Source organism: Sinocyclocheilus anshuiensis, unplaced genomic scaffold (genome assembly GCF_001515605.1).
Source record: "Sinocyclocheilus anshuiensis isolate Anshui unplaced genomic scaffold, SAMN03320099.WGS_v1.1 scaffold208, whole genome shotgun sequence".
NCBI lineage: Eukaryota > Metazoa > Chordata > Actinopteri > Cypriniformes > Cyprinidae > Sinocyclocheilus > Sinocyclocheilus anshuiensis.
This window is the reverse complement of record NW_015557186.1, coordinates 718,556-737,962: the sequence shown is the minus strand read 5'-3', so window position 1 is coordinate 737,962 and position 19,407 is coordinate 718,556. Positions and strand designations below refer to the sequence as shown.

At 39.2% G+C, this 19,407-nt stretch overlaps 1 protein-coding gene across 1 annotated transcript in view; it reads right to left on the bottom strand.

Moving 5' to 3' along the window:
* LOC107678706 (adhesion G-protein coupled receptor G2-like) overlaps nucleotides 1-16,381 on the bottom strand; it is a 32,052-nt gene extending 15,671 nt beyond the window's left edge. The window contains exons 1-7 of the mRNA XM_016474076.1: nucleotides 16,288-16,381; nucleotides 13,030-13,187; nucleotides 3,699-3,707; nucleotides 1,982-2,113; nucleotides 1,711-1,824; nucleotides 1,589-1,625; nucleotides 1,392-1,495 (exon numbers count right to left, since the gene is read on the bottom strand). Coding sequence (XP_016329562.1) covers nucleotides 1,392-1,495; nucleotides 1,589-1,625; nucleotides 1,711-1,824; nucleotides 1,982-2,113; nucleotides 3,699-3,707; nucleotides 13,030-13,187; nucleotides 16,288-16,381 — 648 coding nt within the window. The remainder of the gene's footprint in view (nucleotides 1-1,391; nucleotides 1,496-1,588; nucleotides 1,626-1,710; nucleotides 1,825-1,981; nucleotides 2,114-3,698; nucleotides 3,708-13,029; nucleotides 13,188-16,287) is intronic.
* Nucleotides 16,382-19,407: the final 3,026 nt, after the last annotated feature.

Here is a 19,407-nt window from a genome sequence, read left to right as displayed (position 1 = left end):
TTATTATTATGTTGAAAACAAATGAGTAGATTTTTTCAGGTTTCTTTGATGAATAGAAAGTTCAGAAGAACAGCATTTATCTGAAATAGAAATATTTTGTAACATTTATAATCTTTTTGATCAATTTAAAGCATCCTTGCTAAATAAAAGTATTATAAATCAAATAAAATTGCAGCGCTAAATAAAATTCAAATAGAAAGCAGTTATTTTAAATAGCAAAAATAATTCTAAATGTTTCTGTTTTTGCTGTAGGCCTACTTTGGATCAAAGAAATGCAGCCTTGGTGAGTAAAAGAGAATTCTTAAAAAAAAATAAAAGATCTCACTGTTAAAAAACTTTTGACTGGTAGTGTAGGCTGATTATTCTTATAGTTTGAAACAAATGTGCTTCAGCCAGGATAAAGAATATGAAAAGTGGTCTGAGTTGCTGCAGAAAACAACAAAAATTGAGCAACAACAAAAACATGTTGCTGGAGACGGGCTTATTATTGAAAATGCAAACTCATTCTTTGCCAGCAGGAGGCGCTTTTAGAGCGATAAAAGTAGCGGTTTCTCCAGTAATGTCTGTAATCAAAGCAGCTCCGCTCATGAATGCTTCTTTATCAGATAAAAATTAAAATGCCATCTAAACTATTCTGAAGACAGTCGGTTCCCTTCAGAGATACATTCATATAAAACACCCGCGCCGTGTTATGATTTTGAAACTTGCAGTGCTCATGTTTATTCAACGAAATCAAATGCCACAAATAAATCAATGTATGGGAAACATTGGTAATGTATATCGAAATATCGGAAATGTGTTTAAAAATCATATCACCGTTATTGAAAAAAATTATATCGCGATACATATTGATATTGAATTATTGTCCAGCCCTATACTAACATTTCAGTGTCATTCAAACGTAAGGAAATGTACATTAGGTAGAACTTTACATAAGATCATGTTAATCGCCTGTCTGCTAGTTTACGGCAAAGTAAATGCAGTTAGAATTATAACAGAAATGTAGTTTTTATTTCATTTTAATGGTATCCGCAAAAAGTGATTGACTGTTGTAAAGCTAAAAGCAATTCAATGATCCAGAATTACAATTACAGATTTAATAATAAATATATTTAAATCTAATCTGTAACTTTGATAATTTGGTTTATTTCTGATATTTTTCGGAAAATATCAGAAAAGTTCTGGATGGCCGGTAACTTAAAAATTTAGTAGCCAAATTGGCTGGTGAGTGAAAAGGTTCATTTCAAACCCTGTGTTTGTATATATATATATGTGTGTGTGTGTGTGTGTGTGTGTGTTTATATATGTTTGCATATATTGATTTAATGGGGTCTTTGAATGAAACATGAATTATGAAAGCATAAGTTCTTCTTCTCTGAGAAGCTTCTCACCATCAGCACTGCAAAGAACGTCAGATGTGAACAAGAGCACTTTATGGTGTTTGATTGTTTGTTTGTTTCTGTCACACAGCCGAACGTTGTCCAATTAAGTTCTCCTTCAAAGAAGAGAGAGAAATGAATTAAATTGATTATAAAAAATGTATTATATATTTGTTGAAACTGATCAGTACAGTACACTTAGAATGTACCTTTGCCATCCCAAGAACTGCAGGACGCCTTACTGTTCTGCAAGAACATGTTTATTTTTATTTTGCCTTCACATTGTCTGATCATTATAACAAAATAAGTTCTGCAATAAAATCTTCATTACCTTATCATTATTTGTAAAGAACATCTCAATATTGTCAGTAAGGCTGGAGATATTGGCCCTCATCGTTATTCCATAAACCTCATTGTTCAAAACAGTCTGATTTTTAGTTTCTTCCTAAATCAGAAACCAAGAGAGCAATCATGAATCAGATATAAATATGTGTGTGAATACAATTGATCACAAACATTTGTCCAAAAGTAGAAACTTTAAAAAATCTTTACATATTAGACTTAAAAGTAAAAAAAACAAAACATACAGTAGCATACAGTACCTCATTTCTCATGTTTTTGAATCGTAGAACTCCAACAAATGCACTTCCATTGTTTTCAAGACGTGATTTATCAAAAGCCTCCTTGGAAATCTTTATAGACCAGGAACAGTTTGTATTCTTGTCACTTTGACTCTCAGCCTGTGAAAAGAAGAATTGCCATGAAAACTGAGGAATCATACCATGTTTTAATGCATCTTAGCTCTTAGGTTTACCACAGCATGATCTGAAGAGAAGCATATGTTGATCTCTTTGGTTTCTGTGTTCTTGGCTTGAACATGAAGAAGACCAACAGCATCCTTCGTGACAATCGCCTCATTGCTTTTATTGTTTTTTTCCATCTCTTCCATCTTAGACTCCAGACCGGACAAGGTCAATCTGCAATATTGATTGAATTGCTTGGCATTTGATTATTGAGTTTTATATCCACTGGTAACTGCACACTTACGATGCCTTTGAGGGATCAGTATATCCATGCTCAACTGTACTTGGACTGCCAGTTGACTCGGGTGGTTTGAGAGTTGTAGTTGGATCATGGGCTGTTGTAGTGATAGTTGGATCGAGAGTTATAGTTGGATCGAGAGTGATAGTTGGATCGTGAGTTGTAGTTGTAGTTGGATCATGGGCTGTTGTAGTGATAGTTGGATCGTGAGTTGTAGTTGTAGTTGGATCATGTGGTGTGAAACTAGTAGTTGTGTTCTCTTCAGAAGAATCAGTTGTGTTATCACATTTGGCACACATCAATTCACTCCCTTCAAGTGACAGAACGTATCTGAATCCTCTTCCTTCAGAAATAAATGAGGTTTGGGTTTTATTTATATATTTGTGACATAATGTTGTGGGTATTTGTCTGTTTAAGTGCAATACTGTAAGTGCCAACAAAAACTCGCAGCTAACAGACTTTCAGAAAACACAGAACTTCAACATAACATGAGCGTAACTGTGATGGATTAATTTATACCAGCTGTTGGTTTATCTGTAAAATAATGAAGCAACATAATTTCCTTTATGTAGTTATTTGGATTTAAATAGGCTTGGCAATTTAATTATGCTTAATTATGCTTATGCTTTTAATGTTTGCTTTGAAACAGGTGACTGAAAATATTGAAAAATATTTTAGAAACCATACCTCCGCATATATTATTATATGTTGCGTTTGCACATCTTTTCTTAGGATTGAGATGAGGGGTTTGTGAACAACCTCAAGAGACAATGACAACACACAATTCAACATAATCATCAAATCATACCACATATGAAGTCAAAAAATTAATTGGTAGTTTTTCAGAATATAAACTGTTTGTTTGAGCACCATGAAGCTTGATGACGAATGCTAAAAACATACAATATGTTTTCATACAATCCTAATGGATTGGATCAGAAAATGGATCAAAAATACTGACACGTTCATTGATAGGCTGTTACAGCTCATATGTATGTGGCCTGTGCACCTGTTCCGTTACGGTACATGACTGTCTACTGCTGTATTTGAAGACTTAAACTGAAATAGGAAACACCGTAGAAGAGGACAAAATCCTACCTGAGGGTGTGTCTGACAAGATTGCCTTGAATATGCAGACATCATTGAGTAGACCAGGGTGTCGGGGGAAGCCGTTGTTTTGGCAAGTGACAAAATCATTTAATGTGCATCCTGCAGAATGGAAGAGATGAAATTTGTACAGCACTCACTAAATATAACTAAAAATAGTCCATGATGTACCATGATCTGCTCTTTCTCAGGAACTCATTGCAGAGCTTACAGGACAACGAACATACAGACTCCATTCAAATGATTTAGAGATCGAGCAATATTTATTTTTTTTATATCTGATACCAATACAGATTATTTGCATGTTTATGTGCCCAATACCTGATATGCAGAACCAAAATATATTTGTTTTACTTCTGTTTTGTAATAACAACACAGTTTTTGTTGATATGTATCATCAGTAATTTCAGTCCTCTTAAAAAAAAAAAAAAAAAAAGCTGTCAAAATGTAACACTGCGACTCACAAGACAAAAAACACGAAAACACCTTTCTATCGGGAGAGAGAGAAGCCGCAGCGTGTGAACGCGCCGCCATGTTTGTGAGATATCTTCTTCATATTAAAAATGTGCATCTTTTTGTTTATAACAGCAGCAGCAACACTAATATTAACCATAGGCAAAATAAATTTACAAAGTCTAATGTTTTCAAATAGAGAACAAATAAATTACAAGATTTGCATAAGTTTAATTATTCATGTTAAACTATAGTTTAAAAGGTCTATGTGTTGATTAATACGTTAAAGAGTGAAGACAACTACTTCACTGGAATAAGTATAGATCATCAGGAAAGTCTTAAGTGAATACATAATTGCAATTTCACATTCCATCTCAACTAGCATGTTATCAGAATTATTAATAATGTTTAGATTATGAAATGCCTGCTGACAGAGCGCTGTTTTATCTGTTTACGCAGATCTTATACTCAAATTGCAATCTTTCGTGGAGATAATAATTAATTTCTACATAGCTGTAATTATTTAGATGCTTATTAGAAAAATAAATGGTTATGTAGAAAACCTAAATAAATTTACAAAGTCTAATGTTTTCAAATAGAGAACAAATAAATTACAAGATTTGCATAAGTTTAATTATTCATGTTAAACTATAGTTTAAAAGGTCTATGTGTTGATTAATACGTTAAAGAGTGAAGACAACTACTTCACTGGAATAAGTATAGATCATCAGGAAAGTCTTAAGTGAATACATAATTGCAATTTCACATTCCATCTCAACTAGCATGTTATCAGAATTATTAATAATGTTTAGATTATGAAATGCCTGCTGACAGAGCGCTGTTTTATCTGTTTACGCAGATCTTATACTCAAATTGCAATCTTTCGTGGAGATAATAATTAATTTCTACATAGCTGTAATTATTTAGATGCTTATTAGAAAAATAAATGGTTATGTAGAAAACCTAAATTTAATTTAGGTTTTTTTTTTTTAAGTAGTGGATTTTATTAAAAGGTACATATGGTGGCCATCCTGGAACATACATGTCACCCCTGTTCCTGTGGTCTTGTGTGCAATTGTCAAAACGCCCACAAGATGGGGCCATTTATCAGTGGATCCAATATTACAAAACCAATATGCGATTATGGACAAAACTTACACATAAGACCAATTACTGGTTGATCTTTAGTTTGATTTATAGATAATTTCAGCCGTGTGTCATTATGTTTTTCGTTTGCACTGATTGATAGAATGTTCTAACTACAGCAATGATCACTCACAAGCATTGATCAAACACTTATTTTGTACTTGTGTGTGTGTGTGTGTGTGTCAAAACGCCCACAAGATGGGGCCATTTATCAGTGGATCCAATATTACAAAACCAATATGCGATTATGGACAAAACTTACACATAAGACCAATTACTGGTTGATCTTTAGTTTGATTTATAGATAATTTCAGCCGTGTGTCATTATGTTTTTCGTTTGCACTGATTGATAGAATGTTCTAACTACAGCAATGATCACTCACAAGCATTGATCAAACACTTATTTTGTACTTGTGTGTGTGTGTGTGTGTGTGTGCGTGTGTGTGTGTGTGCGTGCGTGCGTGTGTGTGTGTGTGTGTAGGGGTTGTTATGCACTTACCCTGATAAAAAAAACGAAATAAAACAAAACAAAACAAGGACAAGAAAATACCCACAATCTCTGCAATTACACTGTCTGTTGTAGAATAACACACAGCTGATGAATTCAGGACTGATGACTTACCATTACAATTACCATTTGGCAATAACCACAAATTTATCCCTTCAACTGTGTCATTCATTCCGACTACATACTGGTTCCCCTCTTTTCTTATGTTGAAACTGTATGAACGGCACTGTCCTGAAACAAGAAAACATTTCACAAAAATAAATTTTAAAGAGTTTTGAACTCAAGAATGGCTTATACATAAAATATACACAGGTTTTACCCTGAGAAGAGATGTTTAGTGTCATATTCTCTTCATCATTTGATAGACATGTCCGAGTTATATCTGAAAGAAAAACAGAAATGAACTCAATGAGTTTGTCAGTCGTCACAAGTGCTTTCAGATAATAAATATGCAGTATCACACAGTCATGTTAGCAGTATATTTCACATCTACCTGGAACTGTTGAGCTACTTTCCTTCCAGAAACATCGATCTGTCGAATTGACTTGGATTATCAGTTTTTTTGAGCAGGCTGCACAAACACAGCATTATTAGACTATTAGAAAAGGAGGTATGACATGGTATAACACTCTGTATCTATATTGCATTAACATTTACATACACATTCATATATATTTTTTTAATTGTTATTTTTTGTTTACATTTTAGTTTGTTTTCTAATGTGTACCAAACAACATATTTATTGGCATATGTTTCTGTTTAAGTTAATAAATGCATTTTTTAAAGCAACATACTTATCTGGCGTGTAGAAAAACAGACGATCATCAGCCACAGCAAATTCTGCTTTTGTTGAGACATAATTCCCAAAGACAGCGGCCTGTTAGAGACACACGTTATATCTTGTTTTCTACAGACAGAGCTAATAAATCTTTAATCATTTTCTTATTACATTCTTGAGATAAAGTCCACAGTCCAAGAGTTGAGAGAGTTTGATGCGTCCACATGTGAAGCTGTTCGATAATGAGCCGCAGCACTCTGACAAACAGTTCATTTGAAAACATGCAAATCATGTTTATTTGGGCTTTAACTGAGAATCTCAATATCTGCTTACGTTCAAGTCCAGTTTATCAAGTTACCTTTGTTCACAGAGAACTATATACAAATAGAAAACAAATATTTCATAATGGTAGAAACAATTTGAAGATGCTAATGAAAAAATAACTTTCATTAATGGATTTCTGACAGGATTTAGATACAGAAAATGTCATGTTTTTACACTTTGTTGGAATGTGAACGTTTCTGTACAGTAAGTGACATTTGTTTTGATATTTTGTGACCTAATGAATGACATCCACATATTTATAAGTGTGACTAAAATGAATAAGTGATTTTGCAGTCAGTCCATCATGATTAATAAAATTACATTTTATTAGTTTCATTAGAATCACATACTGAGAAACATAACAGAGAATCATAAGCAACATAAAACAACAACGGATTTACTGATTCTGACTGTGTTTGTTGTGTTTCCTGTAACCAGATATGTTTCACATCCGTGTGTGTGGATTTTAATGAGCTGTTTTAATAACCATGCAAATGTCTGAATCCACAAGCGTGCGGACATTACTGTCATCCTGAAGACGTAAATTTGTTTTCTAAATAAGGTTCAATGTTGAGTCGCTCTGACACGCACATGATCACACATGGATGATTATAATGCTCAATAAAAAAAAATAAAAAAAACAACAACAGTAATATCAGATCATATCAGAGATTTGAAAGCAAAATTTAATCTTCCTACAAGTTTTTAGTAAAGATCAACAGATATTTTTCATTTCTTTTGAGTGATTTCAGTAAAACTGATGCTTTTAGGGTCATAATTTCATGTACATCATTTTTGTCTAAGAGAAAGAAAGTCTGAGACAAAGAAAGCCTTCTGTCTTAATTATGCTTGTGATAAATATTTTCATCCACAGCATTAATGCTGGATTGAGCGATGGTTTTGGTGGAGTCTGTGCTTTCTGGATCATCAGAGAAACAACCCGTCAGGTCGAGACCCCGATGAGGACGACGAGCATGCAGATGAGCTCATCACCACTGCTGCTACATGAATATGACGTATCACAACTGTATGGAGACTAAAACTGATTTAAAATGTTAAGAAAAGCTAATAGTATCTCAGTGATACTAAAATAAGAGTTCAGATGCTCTTAAAGGAACAGCTCAAGAAAACGACAAAGACACCATAAAATTATCATGACAGTGTAATGACTTCAGACAAACAACTTTGTGCACAATACAAATGTTCGTTTACTGATTGTTCATGTCACACGGCCATGCTTCATCAGCACTCGACAGCTAAGCATTCTGGGAAAACTCTCTACAACATTACATCCCTCCCTTTGTTTTAGAAAAAAAGAATGTATGTATAACAATAATAATACTTCACCCTAAGTATAAGCATGAAAAATGTAATACAAACACGACTGAAGATATATTTTCTTGAAATTGCGCTAACCTAAATTATGATTAAGCAAGTAATATAAACTCAGGATTACAGACGTATCGACTGACTTTAAGATAGGAGGACCTAAAATAAAATAGCACTTAACTGAACTTAGTAACTGTTTTTTTTTGTATATGTTTATATGTCTGTGTGTGTATGCATATATATATATACAGTATATGTGATGTTTAACTTTTGCCTCATTCTAAGTAATCTGTCAGTCGTGGGAATTTCTTTCTGTTCTCTCTTTTAGGATATCTTCTCTCTATTTGTACAGGATGTTCAGGAAGATTCATTTGGAATTTGCAAGGTTTCAGGTTGTAGCGTGTCATGGGTTTTTCTGTTTTCTTTTCATGAAGAAGTACAGCATTGCCAATATTGAGCTCTGAGTGTGATGCTTTCTTCATGTTGTCAGAATATTGTTTCATCTTCTCATTTTTGGAACTATCTGTGCAACAAAGTGTGTCATCAGTCACTGGACTGCGTAAGGCTGGTAATTTGATGTTGATGGGTCTGGCAAACAGTACTTCAGCTGGGGATGTCCCACTAGTTTGATGAGGAGGTTGCTCTGTAGAAATCCCTGGAGCTCTTGTTTCCATGATTTTCCTTCAACAGTGGCAGTGGACGTTGCATTTTGAGAGTTCTCATGAATCTCTCATCCTCACCGTTGGCTTGTGGCCAGCAGAGGGTGATCTTGCGATGGTGTATACCAAGGTGGGTTGTGAAGTTTGCAAGTTCTTTACTGGAAAATGGAGGACCATTGTCAGATTTCATTATTTTGGGAATACCTGCTATGGAGAATATTTTGTCTAATAACGGAATGATTGTGTGTGCAGAGAATCAGAATCAGAAAGAGCTTTATTGCCAAGTATGTTTGCACATACAAAGAATTTGTTCTGGTGACAGAAGCTTCCAGTACACAAGACGACAACAACATACAGATAATAAAAAAGAAAGATATGTGAATAAAATACACATGTATGTATGTGTGTATATATATATATACAGTATATATATATATATATATATATATATAGATAGATAGATAGATAGATAGATCAATAAAAATTTTATTTTCCATTAATGGGCAATATTTGCCCCCTGCATTTTTTACATTCTTAATGGCAATTTTTATATTCACTTTATTAATTCTATCTGTGTTGTCTTTAATGTAAAATACTTAAATTTACCCAATTACTTCAATCAATCAAAATATTTTAAACTGTTAATAACGACAGACTTATTGTAAAAATTATTATTAACATTGATTAATAATAAACGTACACAAGAGAAATAAAATACAAATGTTGAAACATAAAATTGTAGCCTATTATTTATGACAGACTTCCTGTCTGACCACAAATAACAGATACCTTATTACGAATTTTCCTAGTAAATTTATCCTTAAATGATGATATATATATAAAACACTCAAACACAGTCCAGGGGCGTGACATATCGCCCCCCTCCCGGAAGGCGCGTCCTCGCACTGAAGGAACAACACGGGGAGGGACAGGTGGGACCTTGGAGGAGGCTCGGGAGGAGGACGGACACCCGGGAGGAGGACGACAGACAGAGGCCAGGGAGGAAACAGGAGGGACTTGGAGGATGCGGTGGCAGGAGGGACCCAGGCCACAGCCATAATGGCGACCCACGGTGGAGCCGACGGAGGGAGGAGCCATAAAGGAGGAAGGCCTGATGACTCCAGGGGGCTGACCAACAGCGGCGGAGCAGGTGGCGGAGGAGCCCGAGGCAGAGACGGAGAGCCGATGAGCCAGGGCGCCGGGGATGATCCAGAGGGCCGAGGCGGAGCAGATGGCTCCGGCGACCGAGGCGGAGGCGGGGATCCAGAAGGCCGCGGTGGAGCCGGAGTGACAGTGGACTGAGGAGGAGCCGAAGGGATGGAGGAGCCTGATAGAGCCAGAGGGACGAGGTGCAGCCGGAGGAGTGGAGTCCCAAGGCGACGGATGGTTGACGACAGACCAAGGCAGAGCCGGAGGGACGAGGGAGCCTGGTGGAGCCAGTGGACTGATGGGCCAAGGCAAAGCGGAGGGAGCTAGGAGCCATGGTGGAGCTGCAGGGTCAACGGGCCGAGGCAGAGTCTGGGTCTCAGAGGCTGGAGGCGGAGACCAGGGATTCTGCAGCCACTGTGATGATGGAGGATGGCAGACCCGCGGAGCTCACACCGTACCGATGGTGGGCTGAGGGCGAGCAGAGGGGCTGCCAAACGACAGCGGAGGAGGAGGAGGAGGCAGGAGCGGGCGGGAGGATGGGCATTTGGGAGCCTCCGGGCTTTCAGGGCTTAACTCAGGAATGGGAGCCCTCTCTGGGCTTAACTCAGGAACGGTAGGCCTCTCTGGGCTGGACGGGGGAACAGGAGCCCTCTCTGGGCTAGACATGGGAACTGGAACTTTCTCTGGGCTAAACTCAGTAACGAGAGGGACAGAGTTCACCGACGGAGGAGGAAGGAAAGGGGGCAGGTCGGTAAACAAGTCAATTAAGTTTTCCTCAGCTTTGCATTCACCCAAATCCTTTTTCTTTTGCATTTGCACCATATGGTCTGAAAATTGAATTGTGAAGCGTTACACGGACCATGTACAATGGCATTCAACTATCGCTGTAGCTGAATACAAAGAAAATAGAAATGAGAATATAGAAATCAAATATCCCTTGATCTTTTGACTAATATCAGGTCAAACATCCTATAAGTTTCAGAACTCAAAACTTTCAAAATCAGCTTTCATTAAAACCAAGCTGAAAAAAGATTGGTTCTGGATTTTGTCACATAATGACATCACAGTGCATTGAAAGCCCGCCTCTGCAGAAGATCAACGCCTACTTCTACATTATTGCCTTGTTAAGCCACGCCCACTGATTTGCGCATGTAGTCGGAGAAGAGGAAATACAAGAGAGATGCAAACACAGGATTACCCCATCAACAGAACCATAGAGATCATCTGAGGATTACGAGATGATGTATAGTAGTGCTGTTTATACTTTACTACTTTATGTTACTTTATGTTTTTAAGACAGTTCGATGTAGACTTTTCAGAGAGACTGAAAGTGAAAAATGTGAATAAATGGGTTTTACCCATTAGGCAAAGGTAGGCAACTGCCTTAGGCCCCCAAAAGCCAAGGGCCCCCTAAAATGCTTTTCATCTACGAGATGCGCATTAAGCGCGGACACGCGAATGGTTGCTGTTTACAGTGTTTATCACCAAGACAACCGTCTGCGTGTCCGAGTTGAACACATTTCTCATGTATCCTGCTTGTAGCAAATGAAAATATCATGTATCTGAAACTGTAATTAAATATTGAACAACAGTGCGTATTATATGTTTATTGTTTTAAATGCTGCTTACTTATTCATAAGAACCCATGTAGATGACGCATACGCAGTTACTTGTTTGGTTGATATAATCCTTAGGTGTGTAAATGTATAATTTCCTTTTCATTATTTTTTTCATTTTCATTTAAATTTGTAGTTAAAACAACTAAAATAAGTGTATTTTTAAGTTTAGAATTAGACAGCCTTTGGCACACAAGCTTATGCTGGTAACTCATCACAGTCATCAGTGGACTTTCCTCCTCAATATAGGCTATATTTTTATAACAGGTTTGTACAGCTGGTATCAGTGCATCGATACTGTAAGAAAAAAAGAGTATTGAAACGTATGTAGAATTTTAGTATGACTATTTTTGACAACACATGACTCGTGTGCAATATATTTTCCTTTTATTTGGAACTTACAATTGGACTTAATGGTTTGAAACAGTTTTGTTTTCTTAATAGGTGTTACCCTTTCAAAAGTTACACTTTTGTACCTTATTTACCCCTAAAAGGTGCATATGCCTAAACTGTACATATGACTTTTTGAAAGAGTACTGCCCCAGTGACAGCTTTTGTACCATTTTTTTCTGAGAGTGTATAACTCACCCCAGCCCAACACGGTTCTCTTCCTCATATAGTTTGTGAGGGTGACGTTCTGTCTGATGAGCCATAAGTACATATTCAATTCAATTCAAGAGCTTGAATGAAGAGCTTGAATGATCAACCATGTGAATGAGGCCAGCATGGAGCATTCTTCTGGTGCATATTGAATGAATGAATGAATGAATGAATGAATGAATGAATGAGGAATTTATATAGCGCTTTATTGTGTATTGTTGTACACCCAAAGCGCTTTACAATCATGTGGGGGGGTCTCTCCTCAACCACCACCTGTGTGCAGCATCCACCTGGATGATGCGACGGCAGCCACAGGACAACGGCGCCAGTGCGCACACCACACACCAGCTATAGGTGGAGAGGAGAGAGAGTCATAGAGACAATCAAGTTGTAGGGGATTATTAGGAGGCCATGATAGACAAGGGCCATTATTATTAATATCATTATTCATTACCTTATCATTATTTGTAAAGAACATCTCAATATTGTAAGTAAGGTTGGCAATATTGGCCCTCAACGGTATTCCATAAACTTCATTGTTTAAAACAGTCTGATTTTTAGTTTCATCCTAAATCAGAAACCAAGAGAGCAACCCTGAATCAAATATAAATGTGTGTGAATGTGTGAAACATTTGTCCAAAAGAAGAATATTTTAAGAATCTTCCATACAAGACTTAATAAAAAAAATATTTAAAAAAATCATAGAAGCATACAATACCTTGTTTCCTATGTTTTTGAACCGTAGAATTCCAACAAACACACTTCCATTGTTTTCAAGACGTGATTTATAAAAAGCCTCCTTGGAAATCTTTATAGACCAGACAGTCTGTATTCAGGTCATTTTGGCTCTCAACAACCTGTGAAAAGAAAAATTGCCATGATAACTGAAGAATCATGCCAATCATGTCATGTTTTAATGCATCTCAGCCCTTAGGTTTACCATAGCATGATTTGAAGAGTAGCACATGTTGATCTCTTTGGCATCTGTGTTCTTGGCTTGTACATGAAGAAGACCAACAGCATCCCCCATGACAATCATTGCATTGCTTTTATTGCTTTTTCCCATCTCTTCCATCTTAGACTCCAGATTGTCCAAGGCTTCTCTGTAAAATAGATTGAATCACATGGTATTGTGTAATTGGATTTAGACTTGATATCCACTGATAACTGCACACTTATGATGCCTTTGAGGGATCAGTATATCCATGAGATGTCATATGTGATTTGAAACTTGTAGTTGCCTCGGGAGTTGTCGTATGTGACGTTAAACTGGTAGTTGGATTGTGAGTTGTATGTGATGTGAAACTTGTATTTGGATTGTCAGTTGTATGTGATGTGAAACTTGCAGTTGGCTCAGGAGTTGTATGTGATATGAAAATTGTACTTGGCTCAGGAGTTGTCGTATGTGATGTGAAACCTTGTAGTTGGCTCGGGAGTTGTCGTAATTTATGTGAAACTGATAGTTGGCTCGGGAGTTGTCGTATGTGATGTGAAACTGGTAGTTGGATTGTGAGCTTTTGTATGTGATGTGGAACTTGTTGGCTCTGCAGTTGTCATATTTGATGTGAAATGTATATGTAACAAAGTTCGTAGTGGGAAGAAGGAAGTGACTCAGGTAGGCGGTTTGGAGACTCGTGGCTCTTTTATTTCTTTCCTTATAGTTCAACAAAACACAAACGGGGCGCTTCCAGCGCATTCTCACTCTGCCCAGGGCATAAACTCAGTTCAGTTGGCTCTCCTTCTCCGGCTAAGGGATGGCCACGAGTCCCAGTCTCTACATGACGGCGGCGGCGTTATCACTTCCTTCCCGGGTTTCGGCACCAGTGTAACAAAGTTCGTAGTGGGAAGAAGGAAGTGACTCGGGTAGGCGGTTTGGAGACTCGTGGCCCTTTTATTTCTTTACTTAAAGTTCCACAAAACACAAACGGGGCTCTTCCAGCGCGTTCTCAATCTGCCCAGGGCATAAACTCAGTTCAGTCAGTTCTCCTCCTCCGGCTAAGGGATGGCCATGAGTCCCAGTCTCTCTCTCCCCACCACGTTCTCCAGTCTGCGTTTTATCCGGTCTCTCCAGGCTAATTACTGCAATCAGACACAGGTGTTCATCATTTTGCACTTGACCTACTTACTCACCGCTCGTCTCCCGTCCCTCTCTCCCGCTGCAGACCTCGCTGAACCACGCCCCCCTCGCCACAGTATAGTTGGCTTGGGAGTTGTCATATGTGATGTGAAACTTGCAATTGGCTTAGGAATTGTCGTATGTGATGTTAAACTTGTAGCTGGCTCAGGAGTTGTATGTGATGTGAATCTGGTAGTTGGCTCGGGAGTTGTCATATGTGATGTGAAATTTATTGTTGGCTTGGGAGTTGTCGTATGTGATGTGAAACTTGTAGTTGGATTATGAGTTGTCATATGTGATGTGAAACTTGCAATTGGCTCAGGAATTGTCGTATGTGATGTTAAACTTATAGCTGGCTCAGGAGTTGTATGTGATGTGACTCTGGTAGTTGGCTCGGGAGTTGTCATATGTGATGTAAAACTGGTAGTTGGATTCTGAGTTGTCGTATGTGATGTGAAACTTGTAGTTAGCTTGGGAGATGTCGTATGTGATATGAAACTTGCAATTGGCTCAGGAATTGTCGTATGTGATGTGAAACTTGTAGCTGGCTCAGGAGTTGTATGTGATGTGAATCTGGTAGTTGGCTCGGGAGTTGTCATATGTGATGTGAAATTTATAGTTGGCTCGGGAGTTGTCGTATGTGATGTGAAACTTGTAGTTGGAATGTGAGATGTGGTGTGTGACAGTGGTGTAATAGTGGTTGATCTTCCGTCAAATCAGGTCACACACATCATGTCACACTCGCCTACTGTGTTGGAGCGAGGAACAAGGAGATGAGGAGTTAACACCAAAAAAAACAGTCTTTAATATTCCAACCCGGGGAACACACAGGGTATCCAGGAGACACACACGTAGCACGGAGTTGACGTTTAACACCGGGCAAGGGAGAATGGAACAGGCTAGAACACAAATAGGGCAGATAACGAGGGGCAGACAGGTGAGGAGGATGAACTAATAATGAGACACACCTGGAAACAATGAACACACAATGTTCATTCCTCGCGCCATAGGAACAACATGGGGAGGAGCCAAGGAGGAAACAGGAGGAGCCAGGGTGTATCAGACGGAGGAAGGAGCCAGGGAGATGACAGGAGGGACTTGGAGCATGAGGAGCCAGGCGGGACCCAGGCCACAGCCATGATAATGACCCACGGTGGAGCCGACGGGGCTGCCAGACGACAGCGGTGGAGGAGGCAGGAGCGGGTGGGTGGGCGGGTGTGTATTTGTGAGCCTCTAGGCTTTCAGGGCTGGTGTGCGCCACCCACACACACCAAATTGCGACTCCCAGCACAGGGAGCGAGACTGACAGAGGAATGACTGGGCTGAACTCGGGAACTGAGTCACTCTCTGGGTAGTACGGGGAAACAGGAGCCCACTCTGGGCTAAACTCAGGAACTGGAGCCCTCTCCGGACTAAACTCAGGAACAGGAGCCCTCTCTGGGCTAAACTCAGGAACAGGAGTGTGGCGGAGGAGCCCGAGGCAGAGACGGAGAGCCGATGAGCCAGGGCGCCGGGGATGATCCAGAGGGCCGAGGCGGAGCAGATGGCTCCGGCGACCGAGGCGGAGGCGGGGATCCAGAAGGCCGCGGTGGAGCCGGAGTGACAGTGGACTGAGGAGGAGCCGAAGGGATGGAGGAGCCTGATAGAGCCAGAGGGACGAAGGGACGAGGCACAGCCGGAGGAGTGGAGTCCTGAGGCGACGGATGGTCGCCGACAGACCAAGGCGGAGCCAGAGGGATGAGGGAGCCCAGCAGAGTCAGTGGACTGATGGGCCACGGCGGAGAGGAGGGAGCTAGCTAAACTCAGGAACTGGAGCCCTCTCCGGACTAAACTCAGGAACAGGAGCCCTCTCCGGGCTAAACTCAGGAACTGGAGCCCTCTCCGGACTAAACTCAGGAACAGGAGCCCTCTCCGGGCTAAACTCAGGAACTGGAGCCCTCTCCGGACTAAACTCAGGAACAGGAGCCCTCTCTGGGCTAAACTCAGGAACAGGAGTCCTTTCAGCCTTCCACATTCCCAGATCCATTAATTGCTCACCCTCAGCCACGATGCAGGGGGCGGAGCTCCTCTCTGCGCTCTCACTGTCCATGATGCTCTCCCCTGTGGCGAGCTCTGTAGCCGGCTCTTGCACCTGGTCTGACGTCACAGGCTCGGGCTCCGGGGCGATCCTCAGCATTGTCGCTCTCTCTGGCGATGGCTCGTCGGTCGCAGTGGGTTCTGGCTCTCCATCATTGGTGGGCTCGGGCTTAAGCTCCGTGCAGCGGGGAGATGGTGGGCTGGGCTCTGGGTCTGGCTGTGTTCTGGATCGGAGATAGACGCTCTCCAGACACCAGATGATAGCTTCTCTACAGCTTAGTCCGGTGGTGTCTGGGAGGTAATTAGCCCCAGAACAGTGAGTTCAGTCGTCAAACGCCGTTAAAAAGGCGAGCTGGCTGAACTCAACCACATACTCCAACAGGGAAAGGTCTTTGTGGGCTTTCACACGGGGATAAACAGAAAACTTTTAAAAACTTTTTTAACACTGGGAAAAATGGAAAACAAACACTGTAAAAAACGAAGGGGAAGATGAAAATAAACTATTTTAAAGGTCCGGTATTCTGTCACACTCGCCTATTGTGTTGGAGTGAGGAACGAGGAGACGAGGAGTTAACACCAAAAAACAGTCTTTAATATTCCAACCCGGGGAACACACAGGGTAGCAAGGAGACACACACGTAGCACGGAGTTGACGTTTAATACCGGACAAGGGAAAACAGAACAGGCTAGAACTCAAATAGGGCAGATAACGAGGGGCAGACAGGTGAGGAGGATGAACTAATAATGAGACACACCTGGAAACAATGAACACACAATGGGTACAGGAACCGGAACAAACAAATATGGACATGTCACACACCAGGGAAAACACACACAGACAGTCCATATTCATGACACATCCATTCACTCATTTAAATGCAGAATGTATCTGCTTCCTTCTTTCCCTTCAATAAAGAAAGTAAATAATTACCTTATTATGATTTTTATTACTCAATTTTTAGAACTTTTAGAAGATTTAAATCAATTCACTTCAGAGAAATGTAATAAAATTTAGTGAGATTATTGTTTTATTCAAAACACTTGGCAGTGGGTTATGAATTAAAACAACATGACTTGTCTTACTCCTTACCCCTATTCCTTGTTTAACTGAAGTGAATCACACTCTCATAAGTACATCTTGTATTGTAATATTTCTGCTAGGAAAAAAATAAAAATAATAAATTCTAAGTAACACGGGCCCCTATCACACAACTGCTTATGCTGGCCCTGCTATATTCTTATGCAAGTGGTTAAAAGTTCCAGCTTGCTCTGTCTTGAATGTTTAGTGAAAACTTTACTTAAACAAACCTCTCTGAACCCGTTCAGAAATGCTGGTCTAGATATTAACATAATATAGTCTAATAATGAAAACTGTTGTGTTTAGTATTTAAGCTCTACATTCATCAGTGCAACATTCCTTTCTTCCTTATTTACGTCCAGGAGAATATAACGCAAGATAATGATGTAAATTAAATAATGCACATAAAAATATATATATTTTTAAATCATTCAATAGTGGCTTCTTACACTATTCGGTTAAATAACTAACTCTCCTGCCCTAACTGCCCTAATTGAAGACATAAACTGAAATTAAAAACAGTGGATGAATCTTATCTTACCTGTCGGTGGAATTATGCTTCTGATGCTTATTATGCTACCCTGGCAAGTCACAATTTCTGTAAAAGAGAAGAGATGAACTTATAATAATGTTTACTAAATATAACTAATCTAAAATAGACTCTGTTTGTACCATGATCTGCTCTTTCTCGGGAACTCATTACAGAGCTTACAGGACAATGAACATTCAGACTCAATTTAAAGAGCTTGTTTTGTAGATAATTGTGCTCTTAAGTGTGTTAGGATCTGATTTTGGTTAGCATTGATCAGTGATCAATCATCGTGGACAACTTTGTTCTCATGTGGTGTTGTGTGGGTCTGTAGGGGTTGTTGTGTACTAAAAAGAACAACAAACTCACAACCTTCAACCTTAACACTCTATTTTAGAACGACACACACCTGATGAATTCAGAAGTGATGGCAGACATTTATCATTTGTCAATAACCACAGTTTAATGCCTTCAACCGTCTCATTCATTCTGATTTCATAATGCTCCCCTATGTTTTGCTGTGCTGAAACTGTATGATCTGCATTGTCCTGAAACCACAGAGAATATTTGCATTTGTGCAGAAATACTTTTTAAAGAGCTTTGAACTCAAGAATGGTTTATAGATCAAATACAAGCGGGTTTTACCAAGAGAAGAGATATTTAGTTTGACAAGTCCTGTTGGTTCATGAACTGTCAGACATCTCTGTTTTACAGTATATCTGAAAGAAAAACAGAAATGCACGTCACAAGTGCTTCCAGATAATAAATATGCAGTATCACACAGTCATGTTAGCAGTATATTTCACATCTACCTGGAACTGTTGAGCTACTTTCCTTCCAGAAACATTCATCTGTCGAATTGACTTGGATTATCAGTTTTTTTGAGCAGGCTGCACAAGCACAGCATTATTAGACTATTAGATAATGAGGTATGACATGGTATAACACTCTGTATTAGATGTCAAAATTTAGATGCCCACATTTACATTCACATACACATTTACAAATTTTTTATATATCATGTTATTTTAGTTTACATTTTAATTGGTTTTCTTCCTTTTTTTAAAGCAGCATACTTATCTGGCACAGAGCACAACAGACGCTTTTGTCGAGATATAATTCCCAGAGACAGCAGCCTGTTAGAGACACACTAGAGTGTTTTGGAAGTAAATCTTAAATCTTATTTATTTTATAATTTTTTAGATAAAGTCCACAGTCCAAGAGTTGAGAGAGTTTGATGCGTCCACATATGAAGCATAGTTAGATAATGAGCCACTGGACTCTGACATACAGTTCATTTGAAAACATGCAAATCATTTCTGTCAGGACCACTATTATCAAAGATGATTGACAATTAGCATACAGTTTGGATTGGCGGTATGGTTCCGTTCTGGGCAAGAACTCCCTGCGCATCCATGCAGCCTAGCATGGATGAGAGCAAGGAGAGCAGCAATAACCCCCCAGGGTAAACAGAACAGAACTAACATAAATGTATTGCAGATATTGTTAAAGTTCAATC